The 21,926-nt window shown below is 40.0% G+C and overlaps 1 protein-coding gene across 1 annotated transcript in view; it reads left to right on the top strand.

Annotated features, from left to right (window-relative positions):
* Nucleotides 1-4,720: 4,720 nt before the first annotated feature.
* Nucleotides 4,721-21,926, top strand: part of LOC114653987 (vitelline membrane outer layer protein 1 homolog) — a gene marked incomplete at its 3' end in the record, with an annotated part of 28,565 nt that continues 11,359 nt past the window's right edge. Inside the window, exon 1 of the mRNA XM_051922009.1 lies at nucleotides 4,721-4,817. Within this exon, the coding sequence (XP_051777969.1) occupies nucleotides 4,762-4,817 (56 nt within the window). The remainder of the gene's footprint in view (nucleotides 4,818-21,926) is intronic.

The raw sequence follows: 21,926 nt of genomic DNA, 5'->3' as shown, positions 1-21,926 counted from the left end.
CATAGCAGCTTCCTTGCTGCGTAAATCTGGTTGCAACCTCCGCATACGCTAGAAGCAGGGGGGTGGGCTACAATGCAGTTATGGGGTGAATTGATAAGGGGGATGAGACAGAGGAGAGGAGTCAGGTGGAGAACTTTGTTTCTTGGTGCAAACTTAATTGTCTGCAGCATAACATCAGGAACACAAAGAAACTGGTTATTGACTTTCACTGCACCAAACAGCCTCTATGTCCAGACACTATTCAGCAAGTTGATGTAGTACTTGGGAGATCACTTTGGGGATCAACGTCGTTTTTCCTACTAGATTGTGTTCCTTTAATGTTAGTATCTTCTACAACTCTGTGATGACCAGTGCTATATCCTATGTTGTGGTGGTAAAATCACTTTAAGAGAGGACCACTTAATCAACCAGCTAACTAAAAGGGCAGGCTCAGTTATGGGACAGAACCTGGACCTCCTGGAGATGGTGTCAAAGGAGAGAATGAAAACATCACTGAGTGCCATTATGAACAAAGCTAACATTGAGGACACGAAGCCAATGAATTATTTGGCAGAAGTGTGTCGGGAAATACTACGGTGGCTCCTTTTTACCAACAGCAGTATGCTAGTAGATAGATATATAGATAGTATAGTGTGTCACTGGGACTGTCAAGTGATATATTTTCATTCTTTTTAATTTTCTTTCTTTTTAGTCATTCTGGTGTGTGTTCAGACCATATTGTTTGCGAATATATATTTATTAATCTATTTATGTACGTGTGTATGTATGTATTTATTTATTTTTTCTGTAAAAAGCCAAATTTCCTCCTGGGGACAAATAAAGATCTATCTATCTGAATCAATAATGTGAAATATATTTTGCAAGTGGATCACATACTATTACACTTGGACTTCCATTTACTCATTTACTGTGGAGCAAAGAAAATGAACAAAGCAGAAAACCATTGTGCTATATCTACTAGATAGGGTGGGAAGAAAGCATTTGTCCTCTGATATTTCAAAAGTAAGAATAGGCAATGTGTTCATTGGCTAGTGATCACATTTTGTTTAGTGAGATGCCCATGTCATCCTGGTATGCTTGTAGAGTCTTTCTTCCCAAGTGCACCCTAAGTCCGAGTGTGGATTCTGTGCTAGCAGATTGACCATGGACATGATCTTTTTAATTAACTGGCCTCAGGAGAAATGTTGGGAACAACATATTTCACTCTGCAAAGGATTAAGGAGAAGATTGTTGATAATGAAGAATATGACAAAACATAAGACCCATACAATGGTACCTTGAGATACGAGTTTAATTCGTTCTGTGACTGAGCTCATAAGTCAAAATGCTTGTATCTCAAATCAATTTTCCCCATTGAAATTAATTGAAATGAGATTAATTTGTGCCAGCCCCCAAACAAACAATCCAATTTTTTGTTAAATGTTTTCAACATAAGAAAAATCCATATATAATGAACAAATATTGTATACAAACAAAATAAAACCTAATGCATAAAAGAGAATCTCAAGAAATAAACAGATGTTGGCGAAGCTGATTAGCGTATTGTAATGTTTTTTCTTTCACTTTTGCTTAACATAATTTTCTTCTTCACTAGTTTTTTTTCTGTTTTTGTCACACTTTCCTCACTTTCATTCACAAGGCATTTCAATAGAAACCTATCCAAGGAGCTTTGTTAAGTCCTCGCCTTTAGAATGTTTCTGAAATGAGTTAGACAAGTGTCATTAAATAGCGCCGCTGCACGATCAGTTGCAACTTTTTAGGGTGTTTCTTTTCTTTAAAGTTCAAAACTTAATCCCACATTGCAAACACTTCCTTTATCTCACTTTATGAGGTAACCTCCTCCGCCTCTGCCTCCTCTGCGATACCAATCTCCTGCAGAACCTCCGTATGTTGCTACGTCTGTAGTTCCGTCAACTCCTCCATCGTCATTTCCTCGGAATGTGCGGCAACAAGCTCTTTGATGGCTCGTATTTCGAATTTTGGCTCATAACTCAAGGCAAAAAATCAACCTAGTGACGGTTCGTATCTCAAAAAACTCGTATGTTGGGGCACTCATATCTCAAGGTACCACTGTATATGTATATACTGCATAAGAACACACAGATCTAACAAAATGGTGTAATAGAAATAGTAGACACTCTGGGCCGATAAAGACAAAAAAGCAAAGTTAATGTGGTCAGGATCCACAAACAATACAGTATCTCAGTTTTGGGTTGTAATGTCCAGTTCAGATGGCAACCTGCTTGAACAGGCTGACTGACACATTACGGGAAATCTCAGATATATCAATACTTACATATATGGAGACATACTGTATGCTTTGTCATATTCTTTGCCAAATAGTAAATGTGTTGATTTATTATAATTTATTTGGCACAGATTATTTGTGTGGCACAATAACCTGATCCTTAATTCATTTTGCAAAATTTCTCAGCTGGCTATATGTTATACTGTATTAATGAGTGGTTATTCTTGGTAGAGGACACTTTTTGTTCCATTTGTAGATCTGTCAAAGGCATTCAACTTGCGCAGTTTAGCATTATTATATCCCTCCATGAGGATGGACATACACTGCAACATCTGATTCAATGGTGCAACTTCTAAGTCCTTTCCAGTGTGCAATGAGCTAAAGCAAGATTGTGTCCTGGTACCTAGCACCATTTCTTTCCTATGCTCCTCCAGAAAGCTTTCAAAGACTACACAATTGGCATTTACTGTCACAAAAGGGCTGAGGGGAAATTACTCAGCCCCTTTTGCCTGCATGCTAAAACAAAGGTTGTTGAGGTCTTTATATGTGAGGTGATTTGCTGATGATGCTGCTCCTTTGATGTGATGTTCTACAATAACTTGTGGACCATCTGTGCTCTGCTTGTAAAGAATTCTGGCTAACTATCAGCTTGAAAAAGACTCACATTATGACCCAGGGTGTGAACTCCATTACAAACATCTCCATTGATAGCTGCCCCCTTGAGGTGGTGGACAGCTTCCCTTATGATGGGTCAAAATTATCCAATTCAATGTAACCGTTTAGAGAAGAAAGAAGCCAGACTGCTAAAACTACAGCTGTCATGGCCAGATTAAATGAGAAGGTGTGGAAAAATATCCATCTGATATAGTACACCAAGATGTGGATATACAAAGCCTGTGCATTATGCACACTCCTGTAAGGCAGTGAAATCTGGATAACATATGGTAGCCAGGACAAAATGTTCAGAAGCTTTCACCTACTCTGACTGAAGCACATGTTACACTTTACTTGGCAGGACTGTTCAGCAACACAGAGATCCTCTAATATGATGGCATCTCAAGCATGTTCACTTTACTCAGCCAGATGGCTAGACTATGTACGCCTAATGAAGTCTGGTTGTATCTCCAAATATGTGCTGAATATTCTCCCAGCTTGAAGACCACCTCTTCATGAAACCGGATGACATTGACTTCAACAACTGGGCGAGTATACCACAAATCCAAACATTATGGAAGGCATTGGTTGATAGTGGAGTGTAGAGAACACAGACCCAAAGGAGGACTCTGCTTACTGCCAAGAGACCCACAAGGAAGGAGAAAGATATTCTATTTAAAACACCATCGTCTTTCACTTGTACAGTAGTTGCTATGCAAGGGCTTGTCTCTGTAAAGTGGGGTTGTTCAGCCACTCAAGAAGTGCCAACAACTGACCTCTTTTTTCTTAGTGCTAATACCATTGTCTCTTTCAAGAGAGACATATGGATGCTGATAATATAGCATTTTAAAAGGGGTCCTGAGCTATAAGACTTTTACAGAATTAAATAAAATATTAAATATCCAAACATTTCTGGCACCTTGTTGCACATTTTCATTTTCTTTATTTTTATTAACATCTTACCCATGTAAAAAGCTTACATTTTATGTATAAACTAGCAGTGCTACCCATCTAAGACGGGTTGAAATCACTGCCTCCGTTATGATGCGCCCTCTTTTTGATTGACACCGACATAGCAACCGGACTTCACACAGACAGACACACAGACACTTTGTTGTATGAAGGTGGATTTTGCTTTACTTAAGAAAATCATGTTAACTGTTTTTGCTGCAGGGCAGAACCGGAAAAGAGTTGTGATTGACATCCAGAGTAGGTATGTCAACATGTGGAGTCCAGAATATAAGAGCGTCTGTGAGCTTTGAGTGACAAAGACCTGTGCTTTCACAAGATGAGTTTTGTCTTTATTTTTCTGGACTTTTTAATCAACTTAACATTTTTTCCTATTCCTATTTCTGCAAGCCAAGATTAAATGTTTAGTGGAGTAAGAATTTGTAATGGAGGAAGTGTAAGGTTGGGAGGAATACTGAATGAACCAGTTAAAGAAGACTATTTAATAATTTATCTGATTAACTGAAATATCAGCTAATATATTAATAACATTTACTGGTATTTTTATTATATGTCCCAGCTTAGACAATGTACCATTCTTTATTAATGCAGTTCTAAACAGATTGTAGAGAGTTTCCTCAGCAGAGATGTTTTTTGCTTGTCTTCCAGGTTCAGCAATGCATGGCATGATATATATTTGTTACTTACTCTCTAAACTTATTTAAGCGGATTTGTTTCATGATACAGAAGCAAATTGTAATAAAAAGTCATATCCACTTGATTAATGGAATGACATCAAGCCATTGAGGTAAGAACTTGGAGGAGAAAAAAACATCCTTCTGCTTGTTTAATTAATTGCTGAGGTATTATGATGTCCTTGTTGTATTATTTCATTTCCAGACAAAGCAAAGATGTTTTCAAACCACAATGGAGTCCTGCTTAGCATCCTTTGCCTTTGTGCAATCAGGTTTGTTCTTTTTTTCTGTTCACATACCATCACTTCAACGTAATGTTTTGGGGACAGTCTCTTCAGTCTCTGTACCCCGGGGTCCAGAGGGATTTTTTCATGTTTATTTTTAGGGTTTTCAAAAAATTACCATTATTCCTTTATTATTTAGATTATATATTTAATTTCACATTCCTTGAAGGTTTTTTAAAAAAAATGTATTGTATTTAAACATTATATCTTACAATAAGATGCTGGAAAAGAGCATCTCCGAATGGATTTTAATCATGTGACCTTCAATCTTACCACAACTCTTACTCAAGCCATAAACAGTTTACAGGAAACAAACACACTGCTATAAACTATTGTGGAGAAGGAAATATATATAGTGTAAGAAATTATCTATATGAAAAAAATCAGACACTTTAATCATTCATTAGTTTAAAGCTGCTTTGATAAACACAGGCGCACGTGCTGCTGCTGCTGCTGGAGGTGTGTGCACGTCGCATTGAGCAGGTTACATTTATGAGCTGACATATACGGTATGTTACTAAACATCCCTTATCAGTTGTCATTTTTTGGAAAAAATAAAATAATCTTAAAACAAGCTGTATGGCTAAATTAAAAATAAGCAAGGTTGTCTCACATCTGCAGTCATTTCTGTTGTCTTGATTTGAGACTTATAAGAAATGAAGTATGTGAAAAATAAATTAGACACATTGATCATTGATTAGTTTGAAGTAAGGATTCATTGCTGTGACACACACAGGCACAACCTAAAGAACAAGCTTGCTGGTCTCAGATGGGTTGTGTTCCCAGGGCCGTCTTGTTACACTCAAATCTCTCCTTCTGTGGTTGACCCTAACCTCCCATGCAGTCTCCCATCTATCAGAGGAATGAAGCAGCTGGTGAATATGAACTAAGGCAAATCTGAGCAAGATAAAATGTGAGTTGAGGCCAATCCATGGTTAGCATTACAAATTAACCCTTAGTACTCAACCTTCAAGATTTTAAACGATCAATACAGCCCCAACTCCCACACTATCTACATCACAAACATAACACAGTGGCTATAAGAAGACTGTTGCTTCTGATGGATGTGAGACTCTTTGGCACAGTCATTTTTCAACTGTATATTTTGAGGGTACATGAACTAGCAGGGCTTTGTCATTTGGTGCACTTCAGTTTGTGTTCTTTTGTTTAGTTGCACAGAGGTCTTTGGATTCTCTTCAGTAATCAGTGTGAGAAATGGAGGCCAATGGGGCGAGTGGCAGTTTCCTGAACATTGTCCTAATGGATGGATTGCCTTTGGATTTGCTTTGAAGGTAAAGTAGTCACTGAATTTTCAGGATGTACAGGTATTTACTAAATGCAAACATTGACAGAATATGAAGATTGAGAAAGGACCTGGAAATATTCCTGTTAATTTGTAGTACTGACTTTATCTTGTTTCCATAACTGCCATTTTTTAGATATACTTTACATATTATTTGAGTTCTTGAGTAGTATACAGAATGTCTGATATTCTTGACTGTCATATAACAAAAAGTAATTAATGATATTTATTTTTTCTCTTCGATACCTTAGGTAGAGGCCAACCAAGGAACTGGAGATGATACAGCACTGAATGGAATACGGCTGTTCTGTAAGGCATCAGCAGTATCTACTGAGTCACATATTATTGAATCAGAGAGTGGCCCGTAAATTACTTCAGTCATTTTTTAAACCTTTCCTATCTTGGTTGTGCTTTATGGTATTTGATTTAAACATTTTATTCCAACTAGTCATTATGTATAAAGTTTTGCACTGATGCTTTAGTTTTTATTACAAAAATACATTAGTGCCTGCAGTTTATCAATCAAAGGTGGTTAACTAAACTTTTGAAATTTCCTTTTAGGTGGGGCACATGGACAAGCACACAGTGGTGCCGAAATGGTTTTCTCAAAGCATTCCTGTTGAAAGTGCAGCATCCTCAGGGGAATGGTGATGATACTGCAGCTAACGACATCAAGTTCATATGCTCTGATGGGACTGTACTGGCAGGTCATGGACAGGTCTGGGGAGAATGGGGCGATCAAAGTGGTACCTGTGTAAAGGGCATCTCTGGCATTCAGACAAAGGTGGAGTCACCACAAGGAAATGGAGATTACACGGCTCTGAATGACGTCCGTTTTCACTGCCGTTAAATTCCGAGTCTATAAGATATTTCTTTAATTTATAAGAAGTATTTCACTTTAGAACACAATTGTGTGTCACAAATACATATATATTATGTTTTTGAAGAAATAACCTGGACTTGAAAAATACCAAACTTATCCTTTAAAGCAAAATGCAATGCAACAAATAATCTGTTTAAATGCTTAATAAAGTATTCTGTGGACCCTTCTCCATCCCTACTAATGGTTGACTTCCTTCAATCAGACATAAAATGTTAAGAGTATAAATAAGAACATTGTACTTAGACATTATGTTTCATAGCAGACAATCTTAAATCTTAAACTTATCTGAATTTCATTTGTCAAAAAGTACTAGGGTGTTGTACCGTGTTAGCCATTATGAATGTAGAGAAAAGCCAAGCAAAATGACACCTTTTATTGGCTAACTAGAAAGATTACAATATGCAAGCTTTCGAGGCAACTCAGGCCCCTTCTTCAGGCAAGATGTAATACAGAAACTGAAGTTTCCTATGTTTATATACACACTCTAGGACAAGAAACAACATTGGTAAATCTTTAAATGAGAGATTTTGTATGTAAAAAATTAATAGATTCATTCAGGCTAGGGTTAATTTAGCAAGAGAGAAAAGAACAATGTATTGTCAAGATCTCTGGATAAGATAACTGTCCAACAAGGTCTTTTGAAGTTTGTAATGAGTTTTTCAAAACAATGTGGGTCTGTAGACAGGTTGTCTGTCATTCTGAGAGATGTAAACAATCCTCATATCTGGCCATAAAACTCTTGTCTTTATTCAATCCATGTTGTAAAGTATTAAATTTTAGCATGAGTTTAACTTCCCATTCTTTTCTCTCTTGCTGTGTTTTGAAATTGCCCATAAGCACTGTGACCTTAAAGTCCTTCTCACAGTGTCCATGGCTGTTGAAGTGGGCCGCCACAGGAACATCTGTGTTGCCATGTTTAATGTGGAACCTGTGTAAGTTCATTCTCTGGCGGAGTGTTTGTCCAGTTTCTCCCACATAGAGTGCAGTGTCAGGACATTTCATGCAGAAAATTAGGTAGACTACATTAGATGATCTGCAGGAAAATGATCCCTTGATGTGATGTTCGAGTCGGCAGTGTGGTATAACTATACTGATCCTGCAGAAAAATTTGGCAATTTTTCAGCTGGAGGGTAAAATGCAGACACTGGGATTCTGAAGCAAATACCAGTCAGTACAAAAATGGGCTGCTATGGCAATGATATACTTTATGAGAGGTTTACGAGAGGAAGAAACCAGTTTTTTTGTTTTTTTTAAGTAGGAAACCAAATATTTGACAAGATCAAAGCATACAACATAATTTATTTAGACTTTCAAAAAACCTTTGATAAAGTCTCACACCAAAGATTTACTCTGAAACTAGAAGCTCTAAGCATCAGAGGTAACCTACAAAACTCGATCTCAAGTTGGTTAATCAGCTGGGGCCTCATGTATAAACGGTGCGTACGCACAGAAATGTTGCGTACGAATGTTTCCACGCTCAAATCGCGATGTATAAAACCTAAACTTGGCGTAAAGCCACGCACATTTCCACAGTAACTCATACCTTGGCGTACGCAATTTCTCTGCTCGGTTTTGCAGACTGGCGGCACCCAGCGTCAAAGCAGTGCTACTGTTCCTGTGTGATCACCCTTTCTTTCTTAGCTCCACATTCCTGACGCGGCTTTATAAATACACTGAAATTAACTGCATATTGTTTATTAGTGTAATGCATCTGATTGTAATTAACCTGTAGCAATATAATGGTCCAGGGAATAGCCATAGTATTCCAAATACCATAACTGCTTCAGCGTTGTTACGCTCACTGCATCTTGTTCTTCTTTTTGCTGCTCCTGTTAAGGGTTGCCACTGCGGATCATCTTTTTCCATATTACTCTCACTGCACCACTCGGAGTATTTATATCACTGTATCTGAGTGTGAATCACAGCAGCAGATGATCGGAAAGAGAATTATCGGTATACAGTTTCAAGTACACACTACCTCAACCACGGCAAAAAGCGTCAAAGCCTTTCCTGTACGGACCTCGCGTTTCAGAAACAGCTTTATCCCAAGAACTATAAACGCACTCAATCAGTTCATCAAGTGCTCCTTGTAGAACTGTTTGTACTTATAAGTACAATTACCTCACTGTAAACTTACACTAGAGTTATAATATTGCACAACCTGCGCTACTTTATAAAGCGCGTATGATGACAATATCATTTTTAAGATGAAATGCAGCAAAATATGTTGCTTATAGTATACAGATAAAACTTTAACTTCATTTAAATAATCTGCATCGTTAATAATTAAACATGTGAGGACACGGTGCCGCAGCGTATAGCTGGTTCACGGATAGCTCCTGCCTTGCGCTGTATTATTGCTGGTGCTGACGCGACACTGGAAGGATAGACAGATAGAATAATTAAACATGTACTACAAAGATATTTCAATGTTCCTTAAAAGTTTTGAAGAATCGGCGTTCTAAGCTTACAGATGGCTTAAAGTCTATTACAGACATGATTGTGTGGCGATTGGGTATTTGGAGAAAGAAAAGTACGTTTGAAAGAGACAGTACTTCTGTAATAAATTATTTCATCGAAGGTCGCACATGGCGCAGCAAGCCTCTTGCATGTTATATGAACAATCACTGCGCCACCGTGTTCCCATGTTTAATAACATGCTTTCATTGCTATCATCATGAAAAAGATATCACGTATATATCTCAGTATTTTAATTATTCAGAGAGCTGTAATATCTCGAATGTAATGGATTCTGTGTCCTGTCGGAGAAAGAGAAAGAACGGAAGCACGTAGTGATTCACACACATAGAGCACATAGAAGATCAAATACAGAACAAAGCATTTAACGTGCTACTTGAGAAACTAGTAAAATAAACGATTTTAAGATGAAGTTTATGATGTTCTACTTTAATGGCAAAATAAACTACATGATTAAAGTGGAAATTTCGAGATTAAAGTTGATATTTCGTGCTTTTTTCCCACTGTGTGCCTATTTGTTTTGTCTGTATCCTAATAAGCTTTCATATGACACTCAGACTGTGGGCTACGACTCGCCTTTTCACGGCGACTTTGATATGTGATTTCTTTTTTATTTCGGGCACTGTGCGACTTTGTGAACTTGGATCGTTCGAGTTTCTCCGACACTCTGTCACTCGATCAACTTTCTTTTGTTGATTATACCACTGTTTAAACCAACAAATAGTACGTTTTTCCTTTGCCTCCACTTCGCATTCGCTGAAATTCTTATATTTTCCCCTGTGCTTTTCCCATTGTCTTTTCACAGAAGGCTATTTATATTGATTTGCATATTCAAAGAGGCGTAATTCTGGGAGGAGTTGGGGCGGGACAGAAGGCGCGTCCACGTGCATTACTTTTCACGCTGATCGTGATTTATGTAGTGGAAGAATGTGAAATTTTCCGTGTGCACAGATTCCTGCATCTGGATTTTTCTGTGCGTACGCACAATCCCGCTTTTGTGCTTACGCCATGTTATAGTGTGAGTTCTACGCACGGCATTATACATGAGGCCCCTGGAGACAAAGAGTGCAGAAAATCAGGGCCATCTTAACAACATTATAGACCCCCGGGCACAGCAGTGCACTAGGGTCCCTACCTACACCACCACTCAGCAAGTCCCAACATACATAGATTAGTGTGAGGCCCCTATGCTCGTGTAGCCCCCAGGCAACTGCCTAGCATGCCCATGTGTTAAGCTGGCCCTGCAGAAAAGTGGAGAATGCTCCACAAGAGTGAGGTCATCAGTGAAGTCCCTTTTTCTGATTTAAATCAATGACACTGATTCCATGATAGTAAACTTGTGAAATTTGCAAACAATACTGTAATTTGACCAATGACAGACTCTGAAGGGGCAGCAAAATTCAATCCAAAAAGATCATCAGGACTGGGTAAACATTTAGAAAATGCAGTTTAATGTAAAAAAGTGAAAAGTGCTGCATGTGGACAAAAGGAATGAAAATTCAACATACAAGGAGGGAGACACTGTCCTACAGCAAGCAACCTCTGAAATTAATTTAGGGGTTTATGTTGACACAACATTTTTCTCATCTAAGCAATGTGCAGAAGTAATTAAAAAGGACAGTAAGATGCTAGGTTGTATTGTGAAACTGTTGAATATAAACTCAAAGGACATTATGCTCGGACTATATAATGCATTAGTAAAACCACAACTTGAGTACTGTAACAGCAGTTGTGGTCTCCACACTACAAGAAAGACATGGCAGCATTTGAATCTGGAGAGCAACCCAGGACTTAAGGACATGTTGTACTCGGAGTATTAATCCTTGTAATGGATGGCACACATGGTCTGGCATCCTGGCCTGGATTGAACAGGGATTATTACCCGGCCCAGGGGCCAGTGCAATGGAAGGACTGGGGAGATGAGCACTGGTGAATATTTTCTCCCCAATACACTAGATGGCATCATCCCTGGGTTAGGATTCCCACAAAGACACTCATAGGGCATGCTGGGACCTGTAATCCTGTAGGGCAGATCATTGGATACTGTGGGTGCTACCAGGGGGAGCGGCCGGGATTCACCAATCCTAATTTCAGTGGACTTCCGTTCACTCCAGAAGTGCCTTCAGCAGGCTGTGCTATGGCCCGGGTCATAAATAAAAGAAACCACTTGATCTTAGCCAGGTGAGTCGTAGTCAGTTGGAAGAAGAATAAAGATTGTCTGGAGGATTGGGAGAGAAAAAAAAGAAGAGGAGAAAATTTGTGTTGTGTATACCGCTGTCAAAGCATTTTAGTTAGGTATTTGATCAAATAAACCTTTTTTAATGTACCAGGACTTCTATTGTGGTGTTTGTGTCTGGGGTTTGGGGTGCTGCAACACCCTCTACTGGTCACAAACTGTTTAGTCTCAAGGAAAGGAGACTGTGTGAGGACCTAAACCTGGTCTTCAAAATCCTCAAAAGCACTGTTTAAAGTACATCCAGAAGAATTCTCTTAACTTAACTGTGGATCATGTAATTGAGGACATTAGTGTAAATTAAGGGGAAGTGCAATTAGGACAGAAGGCATGGAAGCACTGCTTTATGTAAAGTTATGTTGCCCTGAAATGTCGGGACCATGTAGAAAAAGTGTTGGGTTATGTCTACATGGTGTGACCAAAATGTAAGCAAATAGCCTTAAAGTTTGCAATGTGTATTTAAATCACATCTGAATTGTTTGATTTGCAATGTTAAACTGTAAAGTGGAGGGATAAATGAAAGAAACTTTGTCTTTTTCCAAATATTGTGGAGGGCACTGTATTTCATACTGTAGCAACTGTAATTAATGATCACATATGCTTTAATTAATAAAGCAGCACATTATTATCAGCTTCTACTCTGCTGTAATAAAAATGCCTAACATCATAAACCACAATATTCCAAGGACACAATATCCTGTTACTTTTTTCTAATAATTCATTTTTAGAAAAATTTCAAAAAGAAAAGCTGCCTTTCCAAATAAATTACTTGCCAAGCATAGTTGCAAGAACTGCTTGGCTGTTTCTGTAATGTTGACTGACATTGGGATATTTTCATAAATGATACAATACAATACAATACAATACAATACAATACAATTTATTTTTGTATAGCCCAAAATCACACAAGAAGTGCCACAATGGGCTTTAACAGGCCCTACCTCTTGACATCCCCCCAGACTTGACTCTCTAAGAAGACAAGGAAACCTCCCAAAAAATCCTTGTAGGGAAAAAATGGAAGAAACCTTGGGAACGGCAGTTCAAAAAGAGACCCCTTTCCAGGTAGGTTGGGCGTGCAGTGGGTGTCAAAGAGAAGGGGGTCAATACAATACAATACAATTCACAGAACAGAACAAATCCTCATAAAAATAAATATTTTACAAGTTCGGACCAGAATTTAACAGTAGATGATATCACATAATTTGATTTGGATTTGTTTAGATTCCTGGAAACCTCAGCCATCAGGCTGCCTCCCCCATTTGGCCATTCTACAGCTGAAACATTGCTTGGCCAGCCAATCCGATGAAAAGACCCCTCTTCCCCAAGATTCATGCGATCCTCCATCAGGGATGACTTTACCTTAGGCAGGCAAAAAAACTTGGCAGGTGGGCCGTGGCACCAAGTGCCTCATTTGAGTACTGAGAAGAGAAACAGAATAGGTGAGGGTTAGTATCCAATTCTAACTATCATGTTACTGATGCCTGCGGTGGGTTGGCACCCTGCCTGGGATTGGTTCCTGCCTTGTGCCCTGTGTTGGCTGGGATTGGCTCCAGCAGACCCCCGTGACACTGTGTTCGGATTCAGCGGGTTCGAAAATGAATGGATGAATGTTACTTGTTTTAGTGCTAATGACTAACAACAGAGATGCAGTCTGTACAGTGAATCAGCAGCTCTAGTCAGGGTGTGCTAAACTGAAGTAGTGAGTCTTCAGCCGGGATTTAAAAGCTGAGGCTGAAGGGGCATCTCTTATAGTAGCAGGCACACCACTCCACAGTTTAGGAGCCCCCTGTAACTAAGAGCTCGACCTCCCACCGTTATTTTATTAATCCTTGGAATCTTAAGCAGACCGATGCATCCTTTGGCAGTCCTCCTGGAATTTTAACAAAACAATAAGAGCTGTCTACTCAAAAATGGACGTAATCTGTGAGAAAGCAGACTACTCCATATTTACCAAGAATAAGTAAATTATTCAAACTTTGCTATTTTATAAAATCAAGACTCTTATGTTCAGTTGAACTTCAGTGATTGAATAGCAAGTTACATAAATCTTGCTCTTTAAACTACAGAAGCTGTTATATTTTTGCATTTCTATTTAGATTTGCATGCATTATCAAGCCCATTTAATGGAGTCACAGTAGATTCAAAAAGTATTCAGATCTCTTTGCTTTCTGCACACTTTACTGTGTTTTAGATTTAATTTGAATTGGATATATTTGTCATTTTTGCTCATCAATCTAAATAATGACAAACAAAACAAAGACAATTTTTGCAAAATGGCTTGTAAGTAAATTAAAATTCAAAAACTAGAATCTCTGATTCATATAAGCATTGTGACCCCTAATTCAGCACTTTGTAGAAGACCCTTTGTTTGCAATTAAAACTTCAGGTGTTCTTCGGCAAGTCTCTACGGACTTTGGACACCTGGCTTTTAGCAGTTTATTTCTTTCTTGCTGGGAGCTCCTCTCAAGCTCCTTTAGATTGCGTGGGAAGCATCTGTAAGCTGCTATCTTAAGGCCTCCCCAGAGATTTTCTATGCCCTGCGAACGTTGCATTCAAGTTCCCGTCTCACTGGGCCACATGTTTTGGGCGTACACCAAATTAACATTATTTTGGACCAAATCTTTAAATGCCTTTCAGACAGCCTTGATGTCCCAATCCCTCCTAACCCATTAACCGCTGTGTTTGGGGTACTTCCAGATGGGCTTAAAGTGGAGAAGGACAAACAAACTGTAATTGCCTTTATTTCACTGTTGGCATGTAGACTTAATTGGAAGAATCCTAACTCTCTGATTCTAAGTCAGTGGCTAAATGATGTTATATACTACTTGGAACTGGAAAAAATCAAATTCGCACTTAGATGATCTGTACAAAACTTTTTCGAAACCTGGGAGGATCTAATCAATAACATTTTAGAATAAGCATTTAAATTGAGAAAGCAGGTTCTCTCCCATCTTTTACTCCATTTATCTTTATTCATTTATTAATTTATCTATTTACAGTAAAACCGTGGATTGCGAGTAACTTAGTTTTCAAGCATTTTGCAAGACGAGCTAAATTTTTAAATAAACTTTAACTTGATAAACGTGCGAGGTCTTGCATAACGAGTAGTCCGTATTTGCTTTGTTGGCCGAGCGTCACGTGATCACAACTGAGCCGGTGGTTCTTCTCTCTCTTTCTTGCCGCGGGATTATGGTGTGGCGGGCGCCCCTTCTACATATGTTCCGGTGGAGCAGCCATAGACATCTCACTACCTCCCCCGGGATGCTTGGTGGCAGCCTCCCAGGCTGACGATGCTGCCTCAGTTTCCCGCAGGGTTTCATGGGAGATGGAGTTCTCCACAACCCTGTGGGGATCTGGGTTTGCCGCCAGGGGGTGCTGCATGGATCCCGGAGCCCATATGGACATCTCTACAGCCTCGTCCGAAAGTGATTTTGTGATTTTACACATGCCTCTGCGTCAGTCTGTGCCGGGTTGGGTGCTATATAGCACCTTTTACAGTGGGTAATCGTCTCCCATTCTCGGTCTCGGTCGGCGTGCCTCACTCATATAGTGAACATCCGTACGAGCGTATAATGTGTACTATAGCATTGTGACCATGTGTGTGTGCTGTAACATGTGAGTCCCTGTCTTGCACATCAAAACACAAGTCTCAGTACTTTAGCAAAACCAGCTTTATTCAGATAGAAACAGGAACAGCACGGTAATTTATTGTAGCAGGATCTGCCTCTCTCCTATAACACAGACACGGCAGTCAGGCAGGGTCGTGATCAGGTTAGTGGCCAAGTAATCCTGTACCCTGCAGTTTTAGTGTTTCTTGCATCACCCATCGATGGTGGGTGCTTACAGAGCTACCATGATCTTTTCGGATTCGCTTTTATGGCCAACTGCTACAGCGCTGGCAGCCTGTGGATGCTTCAGGATGTTCTTCCGTGTGTCATCCCGTTGTGGGGGAATCCCAAAATAGTTTAGAATCCTTACAGTGCGTAAAGCATTTTTTAAAATTTTGTGTCCAAATGTAGTGACTCTTCAGGCAAAAGCAACTGTCATTGGAGAGGATCCTTGTTAAAGTCACAAAAAAAGAAAAAGATTCCAGTGAGCCAACAGATAGCAGGGATTCCGTTAGTTAGAGTGAAAGTCATCCTATGCAACAACCCTCCTCCTCCTCCTCTCCTCTCTCTCGTCTTCCTCACACCAGTCACAGTTCTTTTCAAAGGTAAAGTGCAGGTTAATTTGTTTTATGTATTTTTACTTTATATTTTGTATTAATCATTTTTATATGAATATTTTTGGGTTGTCGAATGAATCATCTGAGTTTCAATTATTTCTTATGGGGAAATTCGCATTGATATACGAGTGCTTTGGATTACAAGCATTTTTCCGGAACGAATTATGCTCACAAACCGAGGCACCACTGACTGTACTTATTATTACTAGCTTAAAGTTTTACTTTGATGGCCCAGCTCTCTTTCTCAGGGGTGGGGGTTGATTTGTCTTGAACCTTTTTTTTTTATTTTGTAAAACTTGAGTTATTTCTATGGAATGTTATTTAATTTAAATAAAATCAATAAAATTAAATTAAAAAAAAGATTTTCTATGAGATTTAACTCAGGGCTTTGTGTTTGGGCCACTCAATGACAGTCAGAGACTTGTTCCAAAGCCACTCCATTGTTGTCTTGGCTGCATGCTTTGGGTCAACGTTGTGCTGCCTGAGGTTGTGTGCACTCTGGTGCTGATTTTCTTCAACAAACTCTCTGTATTTGGCTTCATTAATCCATCTCTGAGTTCTGAGCAATCTCCCTGTCCTTGCCACCGAGAAGCATCCCAATATACTGCCACCACCATGCTTTATCACAGGCATGGTACTAGGCAGGTGATGCATTGTGCCTGGTCTTTGCCAGAGAAAAGGCTTGGGGATCTTCCAAAAACTTCAATCTGACCAGAAAGTCTTTTTTCTCATTCTCTATTAGTCCTTTGAGCTGGCACATGCCTTTTACTCAAAAGTGGCTTGTATCTTGCCACTCTACCCTAAAAGCCTTTTTGATGGAGTGTTACTAAGATGGTTGTCTGTCTGACAGGTTCTCCCATCTCAGCAGGAGACTTTTGAAGCTCTGTTAAGTGACCATTTGGTTCTTACTTACCTCCCTGACCAAGGCTTTTATTACCCAATTACTTGATTTAGCTTGATGGACAACGTTAAGAAGAGTCCTGGTAGCTCCAAACTTCTTCCATTTCACAATAATGGAGGCCACTATGATCCAGGGAGTGTTAGAAATGGGTTTTATACTCTTGCCCTGATCTGTACCTCACCATTAGTTGATCATGGGGCCAAGAAGGAGTTCCTTGAACTTCATGGCTTGGGTTTTGACTTGTCATGCAGTGTGAATTATGGGGCATTACATACACAGGCATGTGTGTCTTTCTAATGATATCCAAGCAGTTCAGTTTGCCAAGGTGGACTCCATTCAACTTCCTGGCACATCTTAAAGAGAATTAAAGCAAAGAGGACGCACCTCGGCACAATTTGGAGTAAACAGCAAAGGGTCGAATACTGATATGAATGAGAGATTTTTAATTTTCACTTTTTATACATATATATATTTACATTTGATGTCTTGTTTTTATGTTTCGGCATACATTCTACTGGCACAAAGAAGTGAGCTGATAAATTTTAATCAGAAATGCATAAACCAGGACTTTCAGCCTAATCCATCAAGGATTTCCTACATACATGGTACAGGATGTCAAGTTCAAGTCCAAGTTCAAGTTTATGATGTATACATAGTAAAATGAAATTCTTATTTACATGTAGACCAAAAGATTACATTGTCCACTGTTACTGCTCATTTGGATATTAACTGTGGATCTGCACATGCCATAATGCACGATAGCTTGGGCACCGTAATGTTTGTGGGTGGGAACTTAAACAGCTTACTGACCTGCACAAGCCAACATCTTTTGGTGAATTTCAACAGATTGCACTCCCCCTGCCCAAAGAAATCTCACAATGGCACATTGTTCAACAATGGTGCAACCCCGCAGAAGAGTGTTCATGTTCATTTGATCTTGGCCTCAATTAGACTAATGGCAATCTACCCATAAGCCATTGCAATCTACCCATAAGCCATTGCAATCTACCCATAAGCCATTGCAATCATGTTGTATTGCATCAGCTTCTACCTGTTGCTTTTCCTGCATAAATTTAAAATTGCCATTACTTCCTACCTGCGGTGGGTTGGCACCCTGCCCGGGATTGGTTCCTGCCTTGTGCCCTGTGTTGGCTGGGATTGGCACCAGCAGACTCCCGTGACCCTGTGTTCGGATTCAGCGGGTTGGAAAATGGATGGATGGATGGATGGCATTACTTCCTATTTACCCTTTTGTGTGTGTGTGTGTGTGTGTAAATCTATCTATCTATCTATCTATCTATCTATCTATCTATCTATCTATCTATCTATCTATCTATCTATCTATCTATCTATCTATCTATTTTCCAACCCGCTGAATCCGAACACAGAGTCACGGGGTCTGCTGGAGCTAATCCCAGCCAACACAGGGAACCAATCCCGGGCAGTGCTCCAACCCACTGCAGGACACAGACACTCACACACCAAACACACACTAGGGCCAATTTAGAATCGCCAATCGACCTAACCTGCATGTCTTTAGACTGTGGGAGGAAACCGGAGCACCCGGAGGAAACCCACGCAGACACGGGGAGAACATGCAAACTCCACACAGGGAGGACCTGGGAAGTGAACCCGTGTCTCCTAACTGCGAGGCAGCAGCGCTACCACTGCGCCACCGTGCCACCCTCTACAGGTGCTGGTCATAAAATTAGAATATCATGACAAAGTTGATTTATTTCAGTAATTCCATTCAAAAAGTGAAACTTGTATATTAGATTAATTCATTACACACAGACTGATGTATTTCAAATGTTTATTTCTTTTAATGTTGATGATTATAACTGACAACTAATGAAAGTCCCAAATTCAGTATCTCGGAAAATTAGAATATTGTGAAAAGGTTCAATATTGAAGACACCTGGTGCCACACTCTAATCAGCTAATTAACTCAAAACACCTGCAAAAGCCTTTAAATGGTCTCTCAGTCTAGTTCTGTAGGCTACATAATCGTGGGGAAGACTGCTGACTTGACAGTTGTCCAAAAGACAACCATTGACACCTTGCACAAGGAGGGCAAGACACAAAAGGTCATTGCAAAAGAGGCTGGCTGTTCACAGAGCTCTGTGTCCAAGCACATTAATAGAGAGGCGAAGGGAAGGACAAGATGTGGTAGAAAAAATTGTACAAGCAATAGGGATAACCGCACCCTGGAGAGGATTGTGAAACAAAACCCATTCAAAAATGTGGGGTAGACTCACAAACAGTGGACTGCAGCTGGAGTCAGTGCTTCAAGAACCACCACGCACAGACGTATGCAAGACATGGGTTTCAGCTGTCGCATTCCTTGTGTCAAGCCACTCTTGAACAAGAGACAGCATCAGAAGCGTCTCGCCTTTGGACTGCTGCTGAGTGGTCCAAAGTTATGTTCTCTGGTGAAAGTAAATTTTGCATTTCCTTTGGAAATCAAGGTCCCAGAGTCTTGAGGAAGAGAGGAGAGGCACAGAATCCACGTTGTGTGAGGTCCAGTGTAAAGTTTCCACAGTCAGTGATGGTTTGGGGTGCCATGTCATCTGCTGGTGTTGGTCCATTGTGTTTTCTGAGGTCCAAGGTCAACGCAGCCATCTACCAGGAAGTTTTAGAGCACTTCATGCTTCCTGCTGCTGACGAACTTTGTGGAGATGCAGATTTCATTTTCCAACAGGACCTGGCACCTGCACACAGTGCCAAAGCTACAAGTACCCGGTTTAAGGACCATGGTATCCCTGTTCTTGATTGGCCAGCAAACTCGCCTGACCTTAACCCCATAGAAAATCTATGGGGTATTGTGAAGAGGAAGATGCAATACGCCAGACCCAAAAATTCAGAAGAGCTAAAGGCCACTATCAGAGCAACATGGGCTCTCATAACACCTGAGCAGTGCCACAGACTGATGGACTCCATGCCACGCCGCATTGCTGCAGTAATCCAGGCCAAAGGAGCCCCAACTAAATATTGAGTGCTGTACATGCTCATACTTTTCATGTTCATACCTTTCAGTTGGCCAACATTTCTAAAAATCCTTTTTTTGCATTGGTCTTAATTGATATTCTAACTTTCCGAGATACTGAATTTGGGACTTTCATTAGTTGTCAATTATAATCATCAACATTACACGAAATAAATATTTGAAATACATCAGTCTGTGTGTAATGAATGAATCTAATATACAAGTTTCACTTTTGGAATGGAATTACTGAAATAAATCAACTTTGTCATGATATTCTAATTTAATGACCAGCAGCTGTATTTATCTATCGGTGCAATATATGCCATATGTGCAAGTATACAATGCCTAAGACAAGTGTTTCATCCCACTGGAAGTTTCACATTTTATTATACAACTGAATCACAATGGAACTGACATGATTTTTTTTTGGAACTGATTAAAAGAAAAACACCCTTTAATGTAAAAATTAAAAGATATTTCTACAATGTGTGAGATCAGGATTCATTAAAGCTTCACTAAAAGAACCTAATGGAAATGTCTTCCAGCAACTGTAATAAACAAATGTACATTCTGGCTGGGGATAAACTAATTTACAGTCAGAAAGAACCAGGACTTTCAATGATCTATCAAGGATTTCCTGCATTCGTGGTATAGGATGTTAAGCTCAAGTTTATTATCATGTGTACACCGTACACAGGCTACATAGTACAATGGAATTCTTTTTTACTGTACATGTCTCCTCAGACCATTTGGTAATAATACAAAACCAAAAGAGACATACACACACACAAAAAAGTGAATAAATAGTATGAAACACACGCACACACACCCATATATATATAATAATAATATATTCAGTATATATATATATATATATATATATACTGTATATATGTATATATATATGTATATCATCATGCATGCACGTCAATGGATCAACCTCCAGTCTCTTCTGAGGTGTGTACTTCCACTCCGAGTTGAAAGGGGCTCTTACACTAAACTTATCCTCTCTTTTCCCCTCCACAGTGCTGAAAAGACACCCAGTGAGGGCAACTGACTCTGTCGCTTCTTGTCCTGTGGTATAGCAGGTCCACAGCTCCTAAAGAATGGCTAGTTTTTTTTAAATAATCCATTGGCTCTGTCAGTCTCAGTGGGCACACTTGCACAGCAGTGTGGAGATGGTGAAGTAATTGGGGCAAGTCGCACCTGCACGTGAGGGTGCAATCTTTCTCAACTATTTCATCGGCTTCCTGGGGTGTGTGACTGAGACACTGTGCCCACGGAGCCTTATAAGTATGGGGTAAAAGGGAGAGAACAGAGAAAGAAGTGAAGGGCCAGGAGAACAGCAGTGGGTGGAGAGGCAGGTCGAGCCAGCATCATGGAGAAAGGCGATTGTTAGCCCCGCGTAGGTGCAAGGGTTTTGGCGCTCTAGGGGTGGATCGTGCCCGCTGACAATTCTGGTAAGAGCAGGTACAATCGAGATGGCGTCCTTCCTAGGGATTCAAGGTATGACTGTGTGAGCATGAAGGAGGAAGGGAGGATAACCGACCCTGAGCGGTCTGGCGGATGCCAACTAATGCAGCCAAGATGGGGGTTGGGAGGAGAGGACCGCAACTGCAAGTGTCTCCACCAGCTGCATGAGTTATGGGTGAGCTGGGGAGATGAAGAAAGTGTTGTGTTGGGCTCGTCCATGTCAGAAGAAGAACAATGACCCGCCTGATGTGACACTGATTTTAGTCTTCCTTTAAATCTTTTTATCTCACAGATTTTACTGCTTTTATGGATGATATATTTATTGTACGCACTGCATTTTCTTTTGGATATACGCATTGCTTTGATTTTTATTGTTTAATAAAAGCACTTGCCCTCTGCACCATCCAGTTGCTTAGTGTGTTTTGTCCCCATCTGCAAAGCTCATTCTGTTGTGTTATCGATGGTGTCGGGTTCAAGGGACTCCCATAATGGAAGAGGGAGCATGAAGCCGGACCCAAACCATCATAGGTCCCTACCACTACATATCCTGTGGTGCCCATAAGGTGGTGCCACTCGTTAAGACAGTGCTCCTTCCCACTGTGACTATTACAGGCT

This window comes from Erpetoichthys calabaricus, unplaced genomic scaffold, assembly GCF_900747795.2.
Source record: "Erpetoichthys calabaricus unplaced genomic scaffold, fErpCal1.3, whole genome shotgun sequence".
Classification (NCBI taxonomy): Eukaryota; Metazoa; Chordata; class Cladistia; order Polypteriformes; family Polypteridae; genus Erpetoichthys; species Erpetoichthys calabaricus.
The sequence above is the reverse complement of the archived record's forward strand: the minus strand, read 5'-3'. Positions and strand labels throughout refer to the sequence as shown.